The sequence below is a fragment of the Cyprinodon tularosa genome, unplaced genomic scaffold, assembly GCF_016077235.1.
Source record: "Cyprinodon tularosa strain WSP-4 unplaced genomic scaffold, ASM1607723v1 ctg214, whole genome shotgun sequence".
In the NCBI taxonomy this organism is placed as follows: Eukaryota; Metazoa; Chordata; class Actinopteri; order Cyprinodontiformes; family Cyprinodontidae; genus Cyprinodon; species Cyprinodon tularosa.
Window position 1 is genome coordinate 755,456 of NW_024038796.1, and position 27,571 is coordinate 783,026.

At 37.8% G+C, this 27,571-nt stretch overlaps 2 protein-coding genes across 2 annotated transcripts in view; one reads left to right on the forward strand and one right to left on the reverse strand.

The window, feature by feature from the left end:
- The window catches only part of antxr1a (ANTXR cell adhesion molecule 1a), a 29,233-nt gene extending 23,829 nt beyond the window's left edge, over positions 1-5,404 (forward strand). Inside the window, exon 18 of the mRNA XM_038285767.1 lies at positions 1,852-5,404. Within this exon, the coding sequence (XP_038141695.1) occupies positions 1,852-2,253 (402 nt within the window). The 3' untranslated portion in view covers positions 2,254-5,404. The remainder of the gene's footprint in view (positions 1-1,851) is intronic.
- Positions 5,405-10,329: 4,925 nt separating this feature from the next.
- On the reverse strand, positions 10,330-27,571 carry gfpt1 (glutamine--fructose-6-phosphate transaminase 1). Its single transcript, XM_038285731.1, has 19 exons — positions 27,441-27,571; positions 25,511-25,618; positions 24,191-24,298; positions 23,967-24,092; positions 23,796-23,854; positions 23,575-23,709; positions 23,446-23,507; positions 23,184-23,263; positions 22,995-23,103; positions 20,267-20,430; positions 18,491-18,586; positions 18,005-18,102; positions 17,789-17,909; positions 17,425-17,582; positions 15,241-15,355; positions 14,440-14,567; positions 13,890-14,057; positions 13,020-13,181; positions 10,330-11,749 (listed from the first exon to the last, which is right to left on the reverse strand). Exons 1-19 carry the CDS (start codon positions 27,445-27,447, stop codon positions 11,705-11,707), a joined length of 2,049 nt encoding a protein of 682 aa, XP_038141659.1. The 5' UTR covers positions 27,448-27,571; the 3' UTR covers positions 10,330-11,704.

The following is a 27,571-nucleotide window of genomic DNA, read 5'->3' on the forward strand; positions in this document are numbered from 1 at the left end:
ACAGACTGAAATTGCTTTAAAAGCTGCGCTCTTGCTCTTTAGTTTAATTGCATTCATTATGGCAAATTCAACCAATGAAAGGAACTTTTCTATGTCAAACACCTTCTTCATCTCCTTGCAACTGAAACTATTGCATGATCTTCTGCGTCACTTACTACAGCTCTCTTCAGAGCTATTTACAGTTTAGCAGGTTCTCCTGATGTTAAAGCAAAAACCCAAAGCAGCTGATGAAGACGTGATTTAATCTGATATGATGGATTCTTATTTTAGATGTACATTTTCCCCAAGTATCTTTTGTTGAATTATCACAGAAAAGCAAAATGCAACAACGCTTATTTCTATCTTCTAATTTTGCTATGTTTTTATTAAGGTTAAAGCACATTCAAAGGCCAACTGTGATATATATTTAAATTCAACGTGTAACGTCTTTGAAATCAAAGTTCAGAGGGTTGTGTTCCTAATCCTTCTTTTTACAGTGTGCCAACAGCTCTGTAATTAAAAAGAACAAGTAAGACTTCCTTCCTATAAAAGCTTTAAAGAAAAATGACTAAATCGCATTTCCTAACATCTTAAAGAACCGGGTTCTGATTGCAATTAGAAATCTCCTGTCAAACCCCTAAACTTTATGACTCGCCCAAAATGAGCTCAGCGGTGGGAGGGTGGAAACTAGTCCCTTTTCCTGCCGCCTGCCAAAAAAAAAACTGCAGTTACGGCTTAATATATACAAACATATGAAGTCTAGGGATTATGGTGCATTCTTAGTGTATTTTAGAAGGCTTTATTGTGTTTTACCATTCCCATATGGCTTACTTCAGTAAAATTTCAATTTTTCTATTAGAACACATCAATCACGGGAATGAAACTTACAATGATTTATAAAAAACAGATGATTAAATATATATAATTGTCCTAAAGATATATCGCTGTTTTAATGATTTATATTGAGGCAAACTATATTTCCTGGTCGAAATTATTTCAGATTCAATTATGGATATGGCTTTGCATCTTTGAGTAACAATGAAAGGAAGGCCTTGCATTGTCAAAATAAAGCATGTAAACAGAGAACAGAATTGGACCCAGTGTAGAACCCTGAGGGACACCATAATCTACTTCCAAATAAATGTTTAAGTTACATTGTGTGTATAAACTGGAACCAGAAAATTGTCTGCTTTCGTCAAATTTAGCAGGAAAAATATAGAGTTTTACATATTCAGTCTCCAATAGAAATTAATTAAAGCAGCATTGCATCTTATGTTTTACAATATTGATGTCAGTGGCCTGATATTGGGCTACTGTAAAGCAGTTCAGCTTATATATATATATTTTTTAACAACAATGACCATCAAACACTGAACTCTCTAAAAGGGATACGTAAGAATTTTTAATGGGAAGGTTTTATGAAAATATTTTACCTGCAGTTGTTCATTCTTGTGTTGCTTTTGTACCATAGAAATCCAGATTAGTTGTACCTAGAAGATTAAAGCTAAGAACCAGTCAGAAAGGAGCAAAGACCAAAATGAACTAATAGTAGTTTTAATCAGCTTTAATCCAAAAACATCATTGCTGTTTATATGAACGAGGCTTTTTTAACCTTCAAACCAGCCTCACCTTTACATAGCGTTATTATTAAATGAAAAAGAAGCTGATTTGGTAAATCTAGGATGGAAGCTGTGTGTCACAGTACATCATTGAGTACACATTGCTTTTCTTTTCTATGTGACATTTTCTCTAGAAATGCTTCATATATTCAGTTCTAAGTTTTTTATCATTATATATTTTATTGTGTGTTTTCATCTTTTTTGTAATAGTGCATTTTTTTTAAATAAAGCCCTTTCTGTTTTGAATTTCCAGGGAAGATGCATGAACTTCACTCGTACAAAATCGCCGCCTCCTCGTTACCCCCACCTAAACTACCAGCCCTCACCCATCTGCAACCCACCCAACAGAAGTCCTCCTCCACCACAGGGCTCCCTGCCCCCGACTCCTGGCAGCCCTCAGTCATTTTCCTACTCCACGCTTCCATCACCTCCTTCAACTCCTCCTCCTGTTTCCCCGACTCCCTCACCACCCCTCACCCCTCCTCCTTACACAGCACCTCCCAGCAGAGCTCTTCCTCCAACCACCACGTACATACCTGCTCCACCAGCGTCCCCACCTGGCCCTCCAGTCTGTGCCCCTCCTGCGGGCCCTCTGCCTCCTCCTCCTGGGCGAGCCCCCCCACCTGCCCGTCCACCGCCCCGTCCTGTAGTTTAATGGCAGCAGATGTGAGAGACACAAAACTAAAGGAAAACAGTGGTCAGCGTGCAGAGATGTTGTGTTTGGAAGCAGGGACATTTTTGTGTCCTCTGCCTTGTGCAGAGAAGCCAGGAGAACTGTCCAGCTATTTGTCTACAGTGACTTTTGTACACATCTAGGAGAACAGTGCAATTACTCAGATGCTTGAATTACACTCAACAGACAGTCCATACAAATGAGATCATGCAGATCAATTCCAGAACATTTGTGCAGTTTATGCTCGGAGGTGCTACAGAATCCACTAACCCATCAGCTCGTACGTTCGGTTAAATCCTCATGAGCTCGGACTAAAGTCTCTGTACCTCAGCCCTCAATAAGAAGCTGAACTGCACCGGTCATGGTGTCAAGATGAATGTCTGCTGAAAAATATCTGATTCGGGATGAAACTCAGGCTTCCAATGTTTTGGCTTTCAGCAGATTTACAGAAATCTGAATAATCTTGAACTTTTTTTGTTGTGTTAGCAACTGCATGCAAAGAAGGCTTGTGTGAACTGTGTGATTTTACCTTTTATACGTTTTTTTATCGGTTTTATTGTGTGTTGTTTTTTTTTTATCTGGTTGGGCTGGATGCCCAACCAGATTCTTTTGCATTTACCATGTTGCTTCAGTATCAAGGTTTGGAAGCTGCAGTCAACAGCTGTTGTGGTAAAAGGGAGAACTCGCTCTGTATACAAACATATCAGCAGATCAATCCATTCTCCGGATGTTTTTCTAATCCAAATGTGCCAAATATCAAAATGATGAAGCCATGTTTTTTATGTGCAGAGTGTGGCTTAGGAGCGGCTGACTGAGGAATGATTTCATCCTGGATGCTGCTCCAAAAAAAACAAACTGGTCAGCAAAATTGGCACCTTAGCATATGTTTAATTTCTTGTTCATTAATGCATCACTAAAGCTTTTGCTTTAGGATATTTGTTCTATTTTAAGCTCACATTTGTGACACGTTATGCTCTCCCTACCTGCAGTGTGTAGTTTGATGCTTTGCTTGCTGGCTTTTAAGAACACCACTTGAAATGTTAATTACCTGACAACTTTACAGAGGTGGCACTTAAGTAAAAGTAGCACTACTGCATCATGTTTTTACTCAAATAGCAGCATAAATGAACCGTTAAAGAAAGTACACAGGCGTATTTGGTATTATTATAAAAGTATTTAGTAAAAAGGCTATTCAGGTACTGGGTAACTGAGCTACAAAATTATGTAATATTGAAGAAAATATTAAGCGATTCTGTTTTTTTCAGAGAATAAGGTAAATATGATCATGTGACATATATAAAAGATTCAATTACAGTATACTGTATTTTCACTCAACCTCCAATTAACTCAACAGACTCAGCAGATGGAAAATAACATTTAATCAATAAGCTTAGCCTACAAATAAAATACAAAAGTGTGTCTCTCCAGGATGCATTTTGTTTAAAGCAAGCTTGCTTTCATTAAGTGACATCCCCACAATGGATGGAGTAACCCGAAATGTTAAAAACTTTGTGAAACTTTATTGTAAAAGTAAAAGGCAATGTTTAGTAATGCTACTCCTAAAAGTACATTTAAAAAAGTTACTCAAGTAAATGTAACTGAGTACATGTAACTAATAACTACCCACCTCTGCAACTTTAGACTATTTTGCATTAACATCTTAAAATCCCCCAATATATTTATATATAGCTGCAAAGGAGACATTTTTAAACTGCACCAACTATGGTTACTGACCCATCTTTCACTTACTCACATTGTAGACAGACATTTAAGAGCATTGCTTCTAAATTTTAATGTGACACACCAACAAAAAAACACTAGTTTTGAAGAATTAAAAAAAAGAAATATTGAAATGGTGTTTTTTGTTTGTATTATATCTACTCAATTCTGAGAGATCCATTAGTGAACATAACTGGACAACCGACAACTTGAAGAGGAAAAAACGCAGCAGACAAGTTAGGAATAAAGTTACGAAGGTTAAAAATTTGTAGCTTAAAGCAGGTCAAGAAGCATTCCTCAGTTTAAAATCTGAAAATTAAAAGGTATTGCGAACCTATCAAGACATGGCGCCCAACTGAATCTTACATTGGGCAAATAGAGAGATAGTCAGAAAAGCAGCCAAATGGTTTGTAGTTTACTTTGCAAGAGATGTAGATATCCAGCTATCAGTTGCATGTTCTACAAATATGTGTTTTAATTAAAAAGCCATGCAGAGGCTTACATTCAACACCTAGAAGAGGGTGTCTGGATGGATGAAAGTGTAACTATATTTCCTACATGCAAAATACAGCATAACACTCCTGAAGACCCTACACAGAAATAAGGCAGCATGCTTTTCTGGAGCAGGGACAGCAAACCCTGTAAAACATGTAAGAATAAGGTAGATGAACTATATGGAAACTGCAGTATATGTTTGCAATTTAACATACTATGAAAAAAGCTAGAGTGACATAGATACACTGCAAGGCATTTATCAGCTAAACATGCTTATATGACACACAAATCAACTTGGTGTTCTATACTGTTCTTATTCTGATTTATGGTTTTAAGGATGTTTTTTTTACAATGTTTCTTTTCATTATCATTAAGACACTAGATCACATGATGACTTTTAACATAAAATCTCCTCTGCAGGTATGTTTTTTGTTTTTTTTGTTGAAGCCTTAGCAGGTTTAAGTGTACCATATGCCTCTTGAGCCCCTTTTTATCCACTGTTTCTTGTTTTAGGAAATTTCTACATACCGGTACCTTTTTATGTTGCAATTTTTTTTAGAATTAGACCTTTAAGTGCACACATTGAATGTAAAACTGTTCTATGTCCTTTTTTTTTTAGCAACAGCAACAGAGAGCTGATACTGTATTGCCTCTGGGATCTAACAGCAAGGAGGACTACAAACACCTCCCTGTGATAGAAAAAAAGTGTAAAGCATATGCAGGGCATGGCTAACTAATTCCAGATGTCAATATATTGCATTAATTTCACATGCAGGAATAGAGTGATCTACCCTGGAAAATATTAGACTCCATCTAATCCTCAGGAAATGTGGACAAGCTGCAGAAAAGGACGTTGGCTCTGATTGTCCATGCCAAGATTTGAAGACATTTAAGAGGAATAAAAAGTTATAACCTCACAGCTTTCTCGTCTTTTGGGGTTTAAAGTCGATAATGTGTGACCAAGCTCTCACAATGACCAATTTTATGTGGTTTTCAAATGTCAGACAAACTAATTACAACCTTACTGACAGTATTGACTGCCTTGACTCGCACATGAACTTAAGTGACATTGCTCCACCCTTTGCTGCAGTAACAACCCAGAAACCTTGTGAGCTGTTCACAAGGTTTAGGGATGTTTTTATGGGAATTTTTTTAACCCTTCTTTCAGAAGCATATTTGTGAGGCTATAGACTGATGTTGAAAGAGAGGTTCTGGTTTCTGCTTTAATCCATCTCTATTCTGTGGGGTTGAGATCAGGACTCTATGCAGGTCAGTCCAATTCATTCACTCCAAACTCTCTCATCCATGTCTTTATCTTTATGAACCGTGTTCTGTTGAAACAGGAAGAGGCCATCATCCAACTGTTCCCACTAAGTCTGGGAGCGTAGAATTATGCTGCAGATTTCCTGGATTTCAGTGGAACAGGCTCAGACTGGTTATCTGTAATGGTGGACTCGTCCTAATTTCAGCAATTGAGGGCCAGCCCTGTTTAAATCATACTGGGCCCTAACACTTACTCTCCGGCCAAAGCACCTACCTGTGACAGTAAATAACTCAAGGAGCTCAAGAAATAATACAATGTGAACTACCTAAATGATGCATGCAGTACATATAGCCCTTCCTTGTCATGCACATCATTGTGACAGTTGGCATATGATGTAATTCTCTATTTCTTCAAACTGTAAAATCATTGCAACAAACTAAATTATAATAAAACTAAAATGCTTTCTTTAATACCAAACAACGATGCTCCTCTTATATTTGGTGAATTTATGTTAGAATATTTTGCAAAAATATGTTGCGGTGCATGACGGGGTTTTGCATCTAAAGGGTAACTTTTTTCATCTTCCGTGCAATGTTGCCAGGTTGGGGTGTTTCCCAATCTGGCAGTTTAGGATGACCGTGGAAATCTTGGTGATGGTTGTCATGTGATGCTTGAAGATAGATTGGTTAATACACAATGTGTATTTGTATTGTGTTTTACATTTGAGATGCACACGTTTGACTGTGCTTCTGGTTTTTTTTTTTTTTTTTTTTTTTTAAGAGGGCTGGTGCAGATGGAAAAATGCCAGGGCTGAAAATTGTTCCCAGTGTGAGCCTGACTGGAACTACTGTGTTTTTTGACTCCTGAAAAACACGCCCCTCCCCCTAGGGAAGAATGAGAGACACCAGACACAACAATGCCTTTGGTAAAGCAGTCTGTTAAAGCAACATCTCTGCAGTTACAGGGGCTGGTCATAAAATTAGAATATCATGAAAAAGTAGATTGATTTCAGTAATTCCATTTAAAAAGTGAAACTTGTATATTATATTCATACATTACATACAAACTCATATATTTCAGATGTTTATTTTGTTTAATTTTGATGATTACAAATGACAACAAATGAAAATCTCAAATTCATCATATCAGAAAATTAGAATATTGTGAAAAGGTTCAAAATTGATGGCCCCTGGTGCCACACTCTAATCAGCTAATTAACTCAAACCACCTGCAAAAGCCTTTAAATGGTCTTTCAGTCTAGTTCTATAGGCTACACAATCATGGGGAAGACTGCTGACTTGACAGTTGTCCAAAAGACGACCATCGACACCTTGCACAAGGAGGGCAAGACACAAAAGGTCATCGCTAAAGAGGCTGGCTGTTCACAGAGCTCAGTGTCCAAGCACATTAATAGAGAGGCGAAGGGAAGGAAAAGATGTGGTCGAAAAAAGTGTACAAGCAAGAGAGATAACCGCACCCTGGAGAGGATTGTGAAACAAAACCCCTTCAAAAATGTGGGGGAGATTCACAAAGAGTGGACTGCAGCTGGAGTGAGTGCTTCAAGAACCACCACACACAGACGTATGAAAGACATGGGTTTCTGCTGTCGCATTCCTTGTGTCAAGCCACTCTTGAACCACAGACAGCGTCAGAAGCGTTTAAAGAGAAACAGGACTGGACTGCTGGTGAGTGGTCCAAAGTCATGTTCTCTGATGAAAGTAAATTTTGCATTTCCTTTGGAAATCAAGGTCCCAGAGTCTGGAGGAAAAGAAGAGAGACACTTCATCCACGTTGCTTGAAGTCCAGTGTAAAGTTTCCACAGTCAGTGATGGTTTGGGGTGCCATGTCATCTGCTGGTGTTGGTCCATTGTGTTTTTTGAGGTCCAGGGTCAACGCAGCCACATACCAGGAAGTTTTAGAGCACTTCATGCTTCCTGCAGCTGACCAACTTGCAGATTTCATTTTCCAACAGGACTTGGCACCTGCACACAGTGCCAAAGCTACCAGTACCTGGTTGAAGGACCATGGTATCCCTGTTCTTAATTGGCCAGCAAACTCTCCTGACCTTAACCCCATAGAAAATCTATGGGGTATTGTGAAGAAGAAGATGCAATACACCAGACCCAACAATTCAGAAGAGCTAAAAGCCACTATTAGAGCAACCTGGGCTATCATAACACCTGAGCAGTGCCACAGACTGATCGACTCCATGCCACGCCGCATTGCTGCAGTAATACAGGCCAAAGGAGGCCCAACTAAATACTGAGTGCTGTACATGCTCATACTTTTCATGTTCATACTTTTCAGTTGGCCAACATTTCTATAAATCCTTTGTTTTTATTGGTCTTCAGTAATATTCTAATTTTCTGATATGATGAATTTGAGATTTTCATTTGTTGTCATTTGTAATCATCAAAATTAAACAAAATAAACATCTGAAATATATGAGTTTGTATGTAATGTATGAATATAATATACAAGTTTCACTTTTTAAATGGAATTACTGAAATCAATCTACTTTTTCATGATATTCTAATTTTATGACCAGCACCTGTACATGCAGATAAACTCCATGCCACACTTCTTTGCTGCAGTTATTCGTGTGAAATTAGGCTTGAATACGTTTCCAGGCTGTGTAGATTTTAAAATGTTTCACAGTAGATTGAGATTCTGTTTACTTTTATCTGACATAAAACAGAGATTTCTTTAATTCTTTAATGACTTTAGATGTGCAACAAATAAATGCAATGAGTTTTACTTTTTGTATAAAATTGCTGTAATAAGTAAAATTTTTAATTTTGCCATAATTCACTGAGATGCAACTGCAGCTTTAATGAGTTGAGCTTGTTAAGACCACCTGGTTTGATTTACTCAGATAATTCTAAGCACCTTGATTGAAGCTGTTGTGCTGCTTTGGTTTGCACTGGTTGGTAAAGGGCTTGCCTATTGTATGATGGTTCAGACAATGGGCTTTTTAAATGAAAAACTACACATGATTGGAGGATTGAGACTGTTTTTGCTAAAAGTCTTGGCTGATTTCTACAATTATTCTGAAGCTGTGTGTGAAGCCATGATAATAATGAGCATATGCAGTGAACTCCTTCTGAAATCTGCCCTCATTCTCACCAACAGCTTGGCTTTTCAGCTTAAAGTCATGCTGAAGCTGAATGCATTCCTCAGGCTGGCACTGATCGGTGAGCTTTTACCACCAAAAGACTTGGAACGATGTGGCTGTTCGAGACCTTCCACATGGCTTCCCTCGGACACCGTCTGGAGCAGCAGCCTCTCTCTGGTGTGCGGTGAAGGAAGGAGGGCTGTGCAGTGGGTCAGATCACTCCATGTGCTGCTGCGTGTCCTGCCTGTGATCTGCAGGCATTCACTGTGCATTTCTCTGACCATGCTCGCCCTCATCCACATGGTATTGTTGGTCCCCTCAGCTGTATGCAGACGCCTCGGGCCCTTCATATCTACCATTTCAGCTTCTTGGGCCTTTATAAGACCACTGGGGACAATATGTCAAATCCTTGGTAGCCACAATCTGTGGTCCATTTAAGATGTGCAATTGATCATGTACCTCAATTATGTATATAATGCACAAATAGGAAAAAAAAAGACTTTTAACTCTTAATGTAAATATTTAGCTGTATTGCAATTGTTTTTTTAATTGTAATAATTAAATTTAGAAATTTTAGATCGGTGTCTCAAAGCTACAAGCCAAACTTTTCTATTAAAAATGGTCAATCTTTTCATTTAAAAATGAGTTGTTCATTTATTGTACTTCTACGTTTTTGCTAGTTTGTTGTAAATAAAGATACAATCTACACTCCTAAAAAATGTTTTTTTTTTTTTTTTTTTTAACCCATTTTGATGGATTTGAGCTTTTATTTTGGTGTTTCACCTGACTTTTAGCACTTCAGCCAACCATGTGCCATTTTTAAAGTGCTAAATCTTTTATGGTTAGGTGCAAGAGTTCTTTAGGAAACAAGCTTTTTGCATTTCTAAATTAAAATTTCTCCTCTTGTCATAGTGTCCAGTTCAGAGGCAACACAATGTTTGAAACGACACTTTATAGAAATTAGAAAACTCATGGAAGCAGTTGGACCCCGGGAAAAGGGAAAGTACTAGAATTTTTTTTATATTATAGGCATTTTAAAAACCTAAATTACTATACTAAGTTTATTTAGCAAAGAGAGAGGGGATCTTTAGGGTATAATGGATGCTTCTCAGACTTTATACCACCACCAGAGGGAGGAAGTAAAAAAAAAAAATCTTAGGGGTCAATAAAAAGAGGTTAGCTAAAATAGCTCTAGTTCACACTATTGTTTAAAAAAAGTACAAGCATTGATTTTAAGCAAGAACACAAATTATATCACTAAGTTCTCAAAATCATTTTCACCATTTACTTCAAACTCTGGCTGAAGTAAATGGTTGAACAGTCCTCAACCCAAAAACACAAACTGAAAGTGGTTTCAAGGTCAGAATATCTTTTCTTGTATTTTGTGAATCTCTTCAACTAAAAGCAATACCCCCCACCACCATTATATTTAACAAAATAAAAAAATACACCACTGGAAGACCTCTTTAAACCAAATAAATTCAGACACTTTATTGTATCAACTCCAACAGCGTCCCACTGGTCAGTTTATCTAGTTGATAAAATGGAAAAAAATAAGATAAGAAGGGGTTTTAAAATTATCTATAACAATATCTAATTCTCAGTACCCTTTTATATGCTTCAGGACCTGTTAAGGTTCAACTTGAAAGGTGATAAATATCTTCGAATCCTAAAATTTGCAGTTCTACTTCATTGCTCTTTTGAATTGGGTGCAAGTCGTTCTTTCCCTGGTATTTGAGGGAAATAGGATCACAGACACTCAAGTCGCCTCCGGCTTTCTACATCAGTAAACACAACGTCATGAGAGTAAACTGTCCTCATTACAGGCCAGCAAAGCAGCTCTGCTATAAAAACAAAGTATGAACACAAAATAGACATATTTTGGTTTGTAGTCGTCAAAGCAGTTGCAGATTTTTGGTATGACATTTTAAAATATTAACATTCAATTCTTAAAAAAAAGAAAAAGACCATAAGAATGAAACAAAAATCACTTAAAACATAAAAAACTAAGATAGACAAGTAAATGGTCCCAGAATGTAATGGCAACTGTCATGGCAGCAGAAGGAGGGCTTCAACTTCAGATCAGAGTCATTTATTCACATCAGATTAAAGTAGTTCTAGTTAAAAACAAAAACAAGTAACAAGATCCCTGTAAGGCAACAGAAACCAACTACGATTGTACCCGCACTATTACAGAATGAGGATCTGTAACATATACAAGTAGCAAACAAGGATTTTTCTACAATCTGATATGCGATGCTACTTCCATGTCCTCAGAGGAAGAAATAAAATCCAAGATGGGGAAGAGTCGCAAAACTTAGCTGCAATTATGAAGAAGCGATGACCTATGGCTTGGAATGATTCAAGTCCGTGGTTTACTTCCACCATGGAGTAAAACGCTTTAAATCACTAGCTGCCAAGGAAAGTTATCCCAACTAACCTAAAAAATCATTGCACTGAAAGAGAAAATAAGCCAGGAAGGTCTCTAAAGTCTCAGCAGATAGATCAGCTCCCACAGAGACCAATCAGTAACTAATCAGGTGAGCTCACTAAATAAAACGAACCGTATGATCACTGTTGACTGCCATCTAAAATCATTACAAACAACAAAATGAGAGAAAGATACCAGCCCAGACCAATCTTCATTAATCTGACCATGACAGCAGTTTCTAAGGATTCAAAAACAGTGATATAGGAATAAGATGTGACGTTAAAACTCACAAGGCTTGCCTAAAATATTACATGAAAAACAGTGACAATATAGGACACCCAAACAAGATTCAGTTTTCTCTTCTTCATATAGATCCTCCCCTTGGTGTTAGTGTGAAGGATGGGGACGTTTACTCTACAGTCACAGACTTGGCCAGGTTTCTTGGACAGTCCACCTGTATGTAAACATGGAAAATGTTAATTAAACTGATGCACATGTAATGGTAACAATAAAACAGAAGATATCTAATAGTTATTCACACAGCTTTTAGCTCAGGTTGTTGATAAGAATGATAAAGAAGATGTCTACTCATGGTTAGAAGCTGCTGGCAAACAAAAAAATGCAATTTAACAAAATCCAACAAAAAAATAAAAAATAAAAACTTGATTTTATTTCATTGTGGTTTGTTTAGAAAGCTGGCCTATAACTGAAGCTTAAGGAAAACCATACGGTGGCTTTTAGTTTTACAAATAAAATCCAAAACATTTGTATTCAGCCCCTCTGGGTGGAAACTTTGTGGGAACCATTGGCTTTTGGGGGTCTGGGATCAACTTTAAACAGTAGAAACCAAAAATTAAGCCTGTCTTCAAAAATGTCTGGACTTTGATTTATATTGTAGATCTGAATGTTTTTGTCTAGAGGGTAAACCTGTTAGCAGCTCTTTATTGCTAACACTTTTATTCCTAAGGTTTTGTTTTTCATTTAGCTCCATCTCTCTTCCCATGAACTCTTAGCGGCTTCCATGTTCCTCCTGAAGAAAAATATTCCCTCAGCAGGACTTTTGGGTTTTGCAGATGTGTCAATATCCTGCAGTTTACTTAACAACAGATTAAACATAACTTTGTGAGATGTTCAAAGCTCGGGATTCAGTTTCATAACATAACGCTGCACTTAATGTCTCCACAGTGTACTCTCTGACCCGTCCGCTGTGTTCATCAATCTTTTAACTAAACTTATACTAATTATAGCTATCATTTTCCTTCCTCTAAACAAGTATGCACTACCTACTGTCAGTCTATCACATACAATAAAATAATAAAAGTCTCTTTGATGCTTTAAAAGTTGCATCAGTGCCGAGTAGGATTACATGACCCACTTATTTACTCTGAATTTAATAAATGCCTTCCCCGAAAAATCCAAGCTTGCAAGTTTCTACCCTAACAATGAAAAAAAACTTGCATCATTGTTTTAGAATCAGTTGGGAACATTCTTAATCGGTGCATAAACACACTATGTTTATTCCTGGTGGCTCCCAACAGTTTGCCTATAAAATTGGTTTAGAGAAACCACTGCAAATATACAAAAACATTCCTTCGGAGTGTGTTGCACAATCCTTTTTCTGGCAATAACTAAAATCATTAGCCAAGATAACAACACATGGGAAGCTATAGGATCAGTTTGCATAGTTGTTTTCAAGAAAGGGGCGTTTTAGGGTCAGAACGTACGTCGTATCCTCGGAGGACAGCCAGGTGGAAGGACAGCAGCTGCAGAGGGATAACGCTCAGAATACCCTGCAGGCAGTCCACCCCGTGAGGCACTTTGATGGTGCGGCAAGAGTTTTTGATGGTTTCGTGGTCGTCTTTGTTGCAGATCATAATAGGGCGACCCTGGAAATCAATACAGGTTGAAAGATTATCCAAATATGATTCATATAAGCTTCAAAAAGACTTTCCTGCTCAAATTGCTGAAACTTTCTTTCAAAGAGACATGTGCTCCACATTACTGAGGGACATTATGTCATCATACAATAGGGCCTTCCATGTATTGGCTGAGGGGAAAATTAGAGGTGGGGCTCAAAGAGAATTTTAAACCTAAATGGTCAGGAAAGTTGAAATGTATTAAATCAAATCACAACCATTAATGCATGCAATACTGCAACCAAAAAACTGCTTGGATGAAATATTTCATGAAATATTATGCTTTAAATGCTGTGCATGTTAATTTGGCATTTAAACATATAGAAGCTGAAAGTCTTTTAATGCCCTGTAGGGAACCTTAATGGTATATATTTCAGCTATCCAGATTTTACAGGAAGAGATGCTACATTGTGATAAAGAGTCAGGAAAATATGGACTAGAAGTACACATCACTGTCATCACAATGTTCAGCATTAATATCACAGTTGCAAGCTGTACAAAATTTGTGAACCCTTAAAGGTGTGAAAAGAAAGGAATGTTTTCAAATCTTTGTGCTTTTTGAGAATCAAGATCACCTTGCTTTGCAGAATAATATATTCATACATACATATTCCCCCCCCCCCCCCCCCCCCCCAAAATTTTCCACCATTTCTAGCATTTGGCTCGTGTAACCCTTACTTGACGTGCAACGACTTGCTGCAGAGCATTCTGGCATTTGGTGTAGGTGTGGTCTCTCATGATGATCATGATAACAGGCATCAGTTTATCCACCAGAGCCAGTGGACCATGCTTCAGCTCTCCAGCCAGGATACCCTCTGAGTGCATGTAAGTGATTTCCTTGATTTTCTGCAGAGGAGAAAAAAAGAAAGAAAAAAAAAACCAGACACAGATTAAACCAAGATATAACCCCTGACTAGTAACAGAGACTAACAGATCTAGATTTCACTGTAGAAATACCCATTTCCCAAGATCTCTAAAGTCTGACAGAGTTTAGTCTGATAGAGTCTGATATAATGAGACAAGTATTTCTAATAGAATTGTTTTCACATGATAAACAAACATTAAACTTAACACAGTTCCCCAGATACCAGATTTATTTGTAAACCTTCTCAAATCACATCTGTTACAGCCGTTTAAAGCAGTAATCAAAGGCTCGCATGGGGAGAGGAAGAAAAAAAACAACGATCTGATTAAACTTGTAAAAAACAATGAGTCTGGATTTGCTTACCAGCGCTCCTTCCAAGCATGTTGCATAATGGTAGCCTCTGCCCATGATCAGCACGCTCTTCTGCTGGTACAGCTCAGTCGCCAACTTCTGGATCTCATCATCTAAACTGAGGACCTCCTTAATCAGATCTAACCGAAAAATTCAAAAAGAAAATCTGATGAGTTTTTCTTCTCTTTTGCCAATTAGAGAGAAAATATGAAATCTATGTTTGAGTAGAATGCTTAATTAATACATTTTAAACTGTAGTGTATTTTTATGCAATAGACCAACATAAACTAGTGTGTAAATAGAATGTAATGGTTTTCAGGCTGCAAAATATACATCGTAATATCAGTGTATGCATTATAGATAGAGTTTAATAAATGTCAGCAGATTAATAAAATTCCATGCACTAAGTCTCCCAGCATGGATTGAATGAGAATGTGCATCAAACTCTTTTATTTTAGTAGTAAAAAAATTAATGTTTACCAAAAGCTTCACAATCAGGGCCTACTTTGTGTTGGTCTTTCAAACAAAATCAAAGTTAAATGCTAAAAAGTTTGTGGATCTAAGACAAATTTGGAAAAGTTCAAGAGCAAGAAGACTTTTGCAAGACACCAGATAAACATGGGCTTGGATTGAGCTTTTTAGTCCATGCTTCGCTCTTAACTCCATTTTCCCATCCAATTGACTTGTTTACATTATTAAGAGGCTATGAAATATAATTATTCTTGCTCAGTGTGTGGTTTTCTTTTTAATGTTCTGCATTTTATCCTCCCTCGGGTCTAGGCTATACCATGGAACATATTTGTCTGGACTTACCTGGGAGAATTCTCAGGCCTTGGATTATTTCACGCCGTCTGGGTTGCATGGAGATTCTGTCATCGCACATCAGCAGCGCAAACATGATCAGAGCCACAAACTGGCTGGTGTAGGCCTGCACAGCCGAAAGGAAAAATATAATATATAACCGCCCAAAATATCTAAATACTTTTACGGCATTTATAACAATTAAAGAAAACAACAGGAAGATAAAATACTGCTAATTGTTACCAGATATCCAAGTACTCATCATTTCTTAAGGTATCTGAAGCTCTACGTCTCCCTTTAATAACATTGCTACTAATGCATCCCAGATGGGGAGGAGCAGGATCACGCACCAAACGGCTCATCCTGGAAAAGCTGATGAGTTCTAAACATTACATTTAAAAACACGTCTCTGATCATTCAGGAAACAGCACGACTCAAACCGCACATGCATCCGTTATCAATACCACCCACTCCTGCAACGTGTTTGGACACCTTCCATGCCCATTTTGGAGATTCATGAATGCCAGTATTTAGGGCTAAGGAAATAACCATTAAACCTATATGCTGACTTTTTATGTAAAGTTCACAACAAACCCCTCCTAGTTCTTGCCGTCTGCTGTGATGCAACAACTCTATTTGTTCTGCCTTAAAGGTGAGATCATCATTTACATACTTGTACGCATCACCAATATTTAAGTGGTTTTTAAGGCACTGAGCAGCATCTGCTCCCTTCAGATATGATGAGCAGAAACCTCTGTTACTGTAACTTTGAAGGAAAACTTTGCAACGGTCCAAGATCCCAATAAATGCTGTTATGTAATTTATAAAGCTGACATCTTCCAAGTTATTTCGATCAGATCAGCCAAAAAGATTTCTATCAAAGATTTTAGTCTCATCTCGTTTTTCCATGGATCCTCAACAGAAAAAGCATGAAAAAAAGGAAAAGGTTGGGTTCTTTAATGATCCAATGGGCTGTAAATGTTCTGTGTTTGCTGAAGGTGGGTCTGTGGCTCAACAAACAGGGCCATAAATGATGGCGTCTCTAAGGCGTGCTCTCAGGGCCTTGGAGCAGCAGAAGAGTCACTGAGCCAAGCCCAAAGTCTGGACCAGGAAAGGACCTGCTTCTCTTTCTCTCTGCACCCAAACTTCGCCAAGCTTTTCGCTCTGCTCTCCATCCAAGCTGGAAAATCCTTCTGGTTGTAAAAGTAAGAAGGAGGAGATACAAAAATACCAACGCTGATGATAATAGAGATTTCTTTCTGAATTCTGTCTACTTGTTTTTGACACCTGTGGGACAGTAAAGGTTGACCTATTTTATTCTGTCCTCTTTTTTTGATTAGAGGGTGAGAATATGAAAATATGGGAACCGTTTGGTGATGGGAGTTTTGTAATTGCGAATAATGATTGCTTTAAGTGGCCATGGAAGGACGATTGCTGCAATAGTTCAACTCAAACTCCACAGATGATAGTCATGGTGGTAAAAGACATTTTTTAATGTCTTCAATTAACCTATTGGCTAAATTTGCAGCTGTCTGGCTTGAAGAAATCTTGATTGCATCTTTCCTGCTCATTTGAATGCGAACGTCACCCGCGTCACTATAAAACTAATCGATCTCATTCCCTAGAAATCGATTTTGCAAAAATGTAAAGGAATCGATTCAAAATCGATTAAATCGACTTTTTTTTACCCAGCCCTATCCCTCCATGCTGTGCCTGATGGCAGGATACACTTGTTTCTTTGTTTTTCCATCATAGTTTCTGTCGTTTTAAACATCCAAGTATTGTACTGAATATAGGAACGCAGAAGGTCATATGAGAGAAGCATTTTTGCTTTTATCAATATTTAATTTGATATCATATTATTTTGTCTACTCTATCCCATTCCACTTTGAAGAGTGACCAATAAAAATAGACTAAAGCAGGGGTCTCATATATTTTTTTTTAAATAGAGGTAATCAAGTTAAAAGTTGCGTTTTTCTACATTTTTGAGGTGTAGAACTGAAGCCTCGACATTAATAGTTTAACATGTTTAAGAATTTTTATTTGATCTTTCTTCAACGATTGAGGATAGTAATGTATGCATGTATGTTCATGTAGTAACAATCTCCTAGTTTTAACTTGTTAAAAACATTAAGGAAGGTCCACAAATACAGGGAAGTCACAACTTAACGGGGCGAAGTGATTGTGTTGCTTTACCTTGGTGCTGGCTACTCCGATCTCTGGTCCAGCATTGATGTGGACTCCACAGTCCGTCTCCCTGGAGATAGTGCTGCCCACTGTGTTGGTTATGCCAACAGTCAGAGCGCCTCTTTCCTTACAGTAGCGCAGAGCCATGAGGCTGTCAGCAGTCTCCCCTGAAGGGTTGGCAGAAATAATCATAAAATACCTCTGCTAGAAGAAGCAACCTGGTTTTAGAAAGCTTCAGAAGAAAAACCACGATCCCCAAAAGATATATCACAGACTCTTTAAAAAGAAGTCAGGATAGTTCCTCTACAACTTAAGTGGACAAGAGATGGGAAATATGAAGTAAACCCAGTTCAGATAGTCCACAGATTCCCACCTGATTGGCTAATAAAAAAGCAGACGTCGTCTCGGAAGACTGGAGTGTTCCTGTCCAAGAAGTCGCTGGCCAGCTCTACCATGACAGGGAGCTCAGTAAGCTCCTCCAGAACCTGGCGGGTCTAAAAAAACAAAAAACAGAAAAAGGACAAGTCGGTGTTATTCAACGTCATTGGTGACCAAAAAAGGAAACTATGACATGTTTAATACTACTTACTGCTACTCCAGCGTGGTAGCTGGTGCCACAGGCAATAAGGATAAGTCTCCGACATCTTTGGATTTCCTTGATGTGATCCTTTAGTCCACCCAGTGTTACTACAAGGCAAACCAAACAGCTCTTCAGTCATCATATTCCAATCACTATTTAAACCAAATAAGAAAAGAGATCAGAAGAATCTCGGATGTGAACTTAAAACATGTTCAGTGTTCATTAATTTATGCAACAGCTGTATTAATTCCTGCCTGGCAGTCTGAAAAGTATAAACCAAGGATGGCTGAATTTAAATGGGTGCTGCTATAATGTAATTTGTGTTTGTCAATAAACACTTTGTCATTGGCTAATGACAAAAAACGGGAAATAGATGAATAGGGTTTAAATGATTAATTTTTTCTTTTATTAAACCTTGATCAGTAAAAGTTAAATGATGTAAAATAAAATGCATTCCCAGTGCACCCAACAGATGACTTTAAGCAACTCTCAGACCTGTGTTGTTGTCAAAGTTGACTCTTCCTCTCATGGTGTTCACCACAGACTCTGGCTGCTCAAAGATCTCCTTCTGCATGAAGGAGCTGTAGTTACCTATGGGGGGAGGATCAGAATACAGGAGAGCTAACTGCACCAGAAACAAAACACACTAAACTAGAACACAGGATGTATCAGCATGATCACACGCATGTTGTTGACATTCTTGATTCGTACATCCAAAAAACAAAACATATTTTTAAAGTCTTTCACTGATAGTTTAGATTATCTGCACTTAAAAGAAGGTACTTCTTTCTGCTAATCTATATTTTCTTTCTGATTTATAAGCAATCCCTCAATTCTAAGAAAAATCTCTATTTAATACAAAGGTATAAAGATGTTTTAGCCTCAAGAATAAACTGTGACAGTCAGAAATTATGTTGTTTTTTCCCCCGCTCCGTCTTCAACAGCAGTTTGGGTCTCGCAAATTAGGTTATTCAGCAGAAAACCTCCAAGAAAAGAGACACAGGAGGAGAGAGAGGCTGAGTAATGACAGGACCATAAAGGAATGTGAAGTTGAGCCAACATCAGCTCCCTACTGCCCTCTGCTGGACTATATTGGAAGAGTAAGAACCTTCTGTAATTACATTATCACAAGAACAAAACAAATGTAGTAAAGAACAGAACTGAATGGTAATTTCTTTAACTGTATTGCTATGGTGATTTAATTTAAAAATCAAAATGAGAATGTAATGCAGCACATTGAACTGTTAGGAATCAGACACAGTTATATCTATGAGACATATTAGTACTTTAATATATTTTTACAGGTAAAATGCACACAGCAGCAGAAGCATAAATTATTTTGAGATGATTGGTTTGTTTATAGCAGTTATTTGCAAACAAGGTGATAAAGAAATAAAAAGGCCAATAACAGGATGAAGTTAGGGTATACAGTGGACAGATTCAATTCTGAAACAGAGGATAGCGAAGGGGAGAAAACCTATATGAAAAAAAATCTTTTCTGGTTAATGTAACTAATGCAGAAGTGTTTGCACAGATATTCAAAAATTACCAAGTTGTAATTAGATATTGTTTAGCTTATTAATCTTACTGTAAATTCTTTTAATCATTTATTCCTTAGCAGTATGTAAAATTTGAAGTATTTTAATGAAAACAAAGTAGAAAAAATATTATTACAATTGGATAAACAGTTAGGGTCAGTTGTAGTGTTTTTGTTTTTAACCTTTTCCCTTGTATTCTTTTACGTTGGGTCTAGAAAATGTTTTTTTTTTTTCAGCAGTAAGACTTAGACAGATTTTTTTTTTTGTCATTTTATATACACAAGTGTAAACAAAAAGACATTTCTTTAAGTAGAGCTCTCTAAACTATTTCAATTTTTAAAGTGCAGCCTTGATAAGGTTTTAACATTCCATAATTTCATCAATGGAAATTTACTTTTAAACCTGTTTTTAAAACAATAACAAAGAGTTTATGATTGATTGATTGATTACTTTATTCAACAGACTCGCAGTCCACAAAGAATCAGCATTCATTTTTTGATTCATTTAGACATCCCTGACTGAGATGATCAAGTTTAACCTTTGCGATGGACTGTTAGGGCAGCTGATCACCAGTCAGCCACTTCATTTTACAAAGAGGCTTTAAGGGTAAAATTATATTGAAGCGAACAGATAATTTATCTGAAATTTTTGTAGTCAGCGAGTGGAAAAAAAAAAAAAAAAGAGAAAGCCTCAGAAGGAAAAAGGAAAACAAATGTAGTGACCCTCATCTTACCCTTCATAATTTGCTGCAGCTCCATCTGCAGAGTCTGGATGGCTCGGGCTGGGTAGTCTCCCGCCCGGCGCTTTATCCTGTGGATGGACAGCCGTCCTTCCATTACAGCAGCCACGTCGTCATCCTCCAGGAAGATCACCCGGTTAGTGTGCTCGATAACAGCACTGCCGTTACAAGAGATCAACCGTATGTGTTAGTCAAACAAATAATTCCAGCTGGACTGATAAATTAAGACATTAACTACTTTCGGTACATATGCATTTTTCAAATCATCTCCATCAAAACCACAAATTGACCTGTGCAGGATGCTGCCATCACCATAGAGATGGTTTGTTTGTACTTAATCTTGAACAACACAATGTTCTGCATGCAAATCAAACAGTCCAAAGCGATCAGACCTCCTTCTTCCACCTGCTTAATGTGTCCCCTAAATGAGTAGATAGCTTAGTCTATTTTGTTGAAGTGGATACAAAATAAAGCACTTTATTTTTTTTTTCCTACTGTTCCATGAAGACAGAAAGCAGGTACAGCAGGTTATTAGACATAAGCCCATCCTGTAGCTGCAGGAGCGGGGACAGGTTGAGTATGCTCTACTGAACTCAGCTTTTGACCTGAACGACATGTTCACTGGGCCAGAGCTTGCTGTAAAGAGAATAACATGCGACATAAACTTAATTTAAGGGATTACCCTTACTAGACGCAGTCAGTCCATATGGCCAGCATTGCTGCAGGGTGGTTCTAGTGTTCCTTGAGTGTACCGTCAGTGCAGTGGTGTCAGACGTCTAGCAACAGTAATACCTTAAACTATTTATCTGCATCAGGTTTTGCTCTGGGTCGGGTAGAGTTTTATGTCTGGGAGTAGGGCTGGGCGATATGGAAAAAATACTATATCACGATATGGATTATTTTATATCACGATAACGATATATATCACGATATACCACAACTGATGTTGCATTTTATGTTTTCATAGTCCGTCAGATGGACAGGGTTGAAAAAAATCTTTCATCGCCTATTTTTTACCCATCATCTTGTTTCCTAATATGAGAATCCCAACCCCAAACCAAGAACACCAGTTATGCAATTTGCGGCCATGACAGTGAACAGTATAGAATCTTGGCTATTGCGCTGCAGTAATTAATCATTTAATATTCATTTGTTATTGACATTTTATAAAATTCCAAGGCCAGTTTTTTCTCTTGTCTTTCACTTACCTTGTTTTCCACTAGGAGGCGCCTCGCCTATTTAAGAAGAAATGTGTCTGCACTGGTAATACATTAATTAAAATGCCCACATGTTCTACTGGATAGGAGTGTCAGTGTGGTTAAAAATGTGATCCATCATACGACCTGTACCACAATTATGGGTGTTTCAGTTGTTCTCTTTATTTTTCAGCAGTCACAAGAGAAACGTGCTGCACAGTTTAAAAACATGGAACACAACAGTACTATACAACAAACTATAACAAACAGTACACACTAATACACACAGTATGATTTACTCTAAAGGGGAAAAAGTGAATGCTACAGCACCTTTGTGTGTAAACACAACACTCACAGGTGCAGTAGCCTTCACTTTTCCCCCCTTCAGAATAAATTATAATATCAGTGAGGTCCAGTAATGGATGCGTATGCTGTAAAAGCACACAGTTCATTGGTGTAAGCATATTAGTAAAACCAATAATAGTAAAACTAGCGAACGTACAAAAGTGCATAGCAATGTCAGGCTCATACCTTGGGCAAGCATCACTCCGGTGTGGTCCTCAGGAAAGTACACGGTCTGTAGACACCGAGCGCGGAGGGTCCAGTCCGTGATAAGGATGGTGAGACTCATATAAGGCTGTGTTGCTCTACTCATCCACATGTCCGTAGTCAACGCATAATGCGTCGCACCACTGCGTACCTCTCTCTCCACTTCAGCCCGACAACTAGCATATAAGCCAGGCAGCTCCGCTTTAACGGTAAAATCTTCTTGGGTGTCCATCATTCATTTTTTTTTCAAGCCAGAAAGAAATTTCACGGGCTCTCTCCATCAGTAATGTCGCAAACGTATGGTGCAAAGCCGCGTGACGTAAAGTGGCGTAGTGTCGCAAAACCACGTTCTCTACACATTATCTTTTTATTCTCTTTTTTTTTTCGTTATATACACTTAGAGTTTGCATAGCAAAAACGCAAAATGTTATATTAACAGATTATATTAAAATGTATATTAGCAGTAATAATAATAATAAAGAAGTTTATCACGATAGAAAAAATAGAGGAGAAAGGTCACGATAGACATGTTTCTCTCGTCCTCACGATATATATCGCCATATCGCCCAGCTCTATCTGGGAGCCCGAGTCAGATGAGTCAGGACTTACTGGGCCTAATCTATAATGAGCTCTACACTGATTTTAAGATTAATGCTTACCATAACCTTTCTTGATGCAGTTTCTCCAATAACGTTCTCTATAAAAACTCTACATTCGCCAAGAAAAAGTAGGATTTATGATATTAAATGGATGGAGTGAGGGCAGTCAGTGTCACTCTGTTATATTAAGTGGCTTCAGAGTGAAGGGGGAAAAGCTACATATGTGTCACACATTTCAGATATTTACTTCCTAAGATTTAATGAAAGCATTGCATCCTAGTAATAAGTAAAAAAAATACAGAGAATACCTTCAAAGCAGTGTGAACAGTGAAAAGGAGAATACTTTCAAGGCTGATGCCGCAACATGTATCTTCTCACCTGGCGTCAGATGCAAAGTAATACTCCACAGCTTTCTCATCCAGTGGGAACAGGGAGGTGTCCTGCTCTGTCCTTGGCAGGGCATTGCAGCTCTTTTTCTCTTTTCCAGCTGGAGAAACAAAACAGTTAGGGCTTAAGTTCCATCAAAAGTAAACTGTTCAGACCAGGAACAGAGACAGGAATAATTACAGGAGCGGTAGAGCACTGGGATATGATCTGCAGACAGCTTGTGATCACTGCGTACTCCCATCAGAAGAGGGCTTCCTCTCCTGCACAAAATAAGGTAGACTTAAATCAAAAATCTGACAGTGTGTTGGCTTCCAACTTAAACAAAAAACACCTAGAGCTTATATATTACCATTATTTTTTTTTTTATAAAATAGGATATTTCATTTCAGACTGGGGTCAGCTTTACATAGCATTTTCCCTGTATCAGTTTGTCAGTACGTACCTTGTGCCAACTGCTTCTCCGGGGTAATGGACACTCTTAAACACCAGAGCGAAAGCTCCTTCCTGCCAAGTGAAAAGACATGTTATCGAAACCGCTGCATCTCTGATGATCTTTATTAGCTCCACTTACCAGCTGCTGGGTCACACGCTCCACCAGTGTGGAAAAATTAATGTCGTCACTTTCCCGATTGTCATACATGTACTTCACCAGCTTGGCAATAGTCTCAGTGTCTGTCTCAGACTCAAACTCATAGCCTTTGCTCTCCTGTAGAGTTAACATGAGTGGATGAGCCGTTTATGAAAAGAGTGAAATCAGACTAACCTTTTATTTTACAAGGAACATAACCTCACCAGAAACTTCCTCAAGTCTTTGTAGTTGGTAATGATTCCATTGTGAATTACAATGAACTCTGCAAATCAGAGAGATCATTATAATTTGTTATAAAATCCATGGGAGTAACACAGTTCAAACTGTTTTAAATAATCTGGGCTATTTACTTTGACATTTATAAAACAACTGACCATTGTTCTTGTCTGATCTTTGTGGATGGCTGTTGACTGGGTTGGGCACGCCATGGGTCGCCCAGCGAGTGTGAGCAATGCCAAGGTGAACATCGAATTCCACATCCAGGTCAATATCCTGCTGTTCTAAAGGTCAAAAAAAAAAAAAAAAAAAAAAAAATCAGGTACATGTTTAAAATAGCTCTAGATCCGACTGACTCAAACTAAATGTAATCTCAGCTTACTGTTAATCTCCTCATCCAGGGCCTTAACTTTTCCACGTTGCTTGATCAGCTGGATAGTCTTGGCATTTGCCTCCCAGTCTTTGCTGTTGCCTCCATCGATCCCAACACCTAAAAAAAAAAAAAGAACAAAAAAAAAAAGGAACAAAACAAATTAGAATCTCAAAAGAGAACTAACTAAAGAGAAGCCAAAATCTACAATGCTTGATTGAATCTATATGCAATCATTTCTATACATAAATGTCCCATTAACTATGAGGTTTCAATGGTTTTATTTTCCATCTAGGAAAGGTCTACATTTTTAAAATCAAAAACAGAATGCATAAGTACAAAACTTATATCTAATTTAATCCACATTTTCAAATTACGACTACAAGCTTAAATGTACACAAATACCTATTTTAAAGCCCATAGGCAAGTCACATCTAGATCATGTCAATCTAGCCAGTGCATGGGGCAAATAATCAGCTGGCAATAAAACCGGTCTAACTGGACAAAGCTGCTCATTACAAAAGGAAGCTGATCCCAATCAGATCAGAACTGACTTTAAAACAAATAAAGCAGGCAGCCCCGAAAATCTGACAATATGAGAATAAATTACACAAAAAATTGTGTACTGGACAGAAAAAAAAAAAAAAAAAAAAAAAAACAACCACGGAATTTATATGAGCTTAAATAAAGCAGGTCAAAATATCCAGCAAGACTGCTGCCTTCACTCTATAGATGGCAACAAAATACATCTGTCAGAGGCGCAAATTGCTAAGAAAAGTTGAATGAAATATTTGTGTTGGTGTGGGTTTGAGCTTCAAATTTGTCCTAAAGATAAAAGTTAATGCATTTAACAAACATATGAATATAATCCGTGTTCGTAAAATTAATCTGAGAAGTTTTATCATCACTTCACCTTGAAAAGTAAAACAATTTATAACTATCTTTAAAATGTATTTTAGAGTAATGGCTGAGATTGACATCATTACGAGTGGTCTTTAGGTCTAACTGAATGCCCAAAGCCCCAAATATTATCTTCGGTTTTCTCTCATATATAATATGCATCATGTATTCTGCATTTCTTAACTGAACCACTGAGTGCACCTGACGTTCACACACATTCTAACATGCTGAGCTGAAGCGCTGCTCTAACCCCCCAGTCACACCAAACCTCTCCCAATTAAAAACGCTGCCTCATATTAAAAAAAAAGTCACATTTTCAGCCACCAAGATGCAGCACACAAGTAAGTGTAAATTAAAGAGTGAGCTGTCTGAACTGATAAAGAAAGTTAAGAAAGAATGTTGGGGGTAATGTGCCTCCCCCGTCTTTCTCACCCGCTGAGTCGTAGCCTCTGTACTCCAGGCGTCTCAGACCTTTGAGGAGGATCTCAAGGATGTCCCGACGTGTCCTTGGGACATGATAGTTGAGATACGCAAATATTCCTGAGAAACAGAAGAGGGAATAATAAAATAAAAGTGGAACATAGGCTAGGCTAAAATATCAACATCGGGTGGTTTTTCAAAAGCATTAGACAACGATTCTTTCAGCCCCGACCGATTTATCTATGGCAAACATTACTTCAAGTCATGTCACCTTAAGGCCCTGTACAAACAGGTCAAATTCATATTAAATATATATATATATATATATATATATATATATATATATATATACACATACATACATACATACATACATACACATACACATACACCGTATATATACACCGTGTCACAGTCAGATCCAATAACATAAAGAGGCTCATTTAATAGAAATTATAATACAGAATAATCAAAATAAAATAACAATTGGTAACAATCTATTGACTGCCCAGTAATACCTTCAATTAAGTGTGAGGTGTCATTAAGGAATGACTCCCTTATTAAAGAGACTCATTATTACAATGTAAAGAGAATTCACAGGTTTGTAATAAATTCACATCACGCAACCAAACACTGATCAATAACATCCTTAAACTATAAGAATAACATATAAGATTCGGTTATTACCAAGACCGAAATAACACTAATGTTATTCAACTTTTGAAAATGGAACATTACAATATTTGAGTGGTTTATGTCAAGAGGCAGATAAGCAATTCATGTGAAACTGGTCCTACAGAACTCTAAAATCAGACATTTATATTTGACCCATTAAAATCCTTCAAGGTGTCTTACTGATGAAAACCTTTTAACAGTGATATCAGTGAGAATTACTTGGTGCAGAAATTTTCATTTTGGTATTTTAACTCAGATTAAGACTTATTGATGTATAACCACTAAACCAGCTCAATGGTGTTTGCTGTATTTCTATGTCACAGACATAAATTAATTGGTTTATTTTTAATCATAAAAAACTATTTCACTCTGAGACTGAGCTGCATCTTAATCCACCAAGAAGCAAAAAAATTAGTCGTGGCCAGAGTAGTACATGAAATCACAAAGAGTTACTCAGCTTTGCAGTCACAGATGAATGCAAATGTTAACCCTGAAGAAAGCTGGGATACAGAGCAGTCATTCAGAGCAGCAGGTGATGGAGGGAGGGGTTGAGGGGCAGGGATAAAATAATGAATAACCTACAGGAACAACCACTGATGAAGCACTGTGACCCAACAAGTAAAGGTCAACTTGCTGATAGAGCAGCAGCAGATGTTGAAAGAAAAACTATTTAAACTAGTTTATCAGGCCCAGTTGGTCGGATCAGATTGGGATGACAGTGATGGCAGACAGACACATCAGCCATCAGTCACAAGAGAAGCAGAATGAAAGGAAACTAAAAACAACTTAATTACTTTACCTTAAAGGGAAAAACCAATAAACCAATTCAATTGTAGTTGTTTTACTTTGTCAGCAGATGTCAAACATAATGACTAAATGATAATTTCGATCATTAAATCAGAATGACACAAAATAGCAACTGGAAAGTTAGCACGCGTCATCATACAGACATATTAGCTGGGTGACGTTAGAAGGCAGGTAGCAGGAATTTCATTTCTATTCAATTCGCATATGAATACACACAACGATGACTTATGGGTCACAAACGAAGCGAAAAAACGACGAGTGACTGTTTTATATTTAGCTGACGAGCAGCATCAGCAACAAGCTCATGTTTGCTAACAGCACTGAGGTTAGCCGCTCAGCTAACAACCTTCAAGCTAACATAAAGCCTACACTGGTTCATTTTAGTTTATTTTCACTGCTAGATAAGAGAGAACAGCCTAATATGACCAATGGATGAGACACGAGAGGAATAACAACTCACCACACATGACTGCAGCGCTGTTGTCAGACACAGCTACTCAGGACTAAGGAAGCTGCGGACGCCTGTCAGTTGCCTCCACCCCATCGGACCTCCCTCAGACTGAACCGCCTCCTTCAGCTGCGTTGCGATTG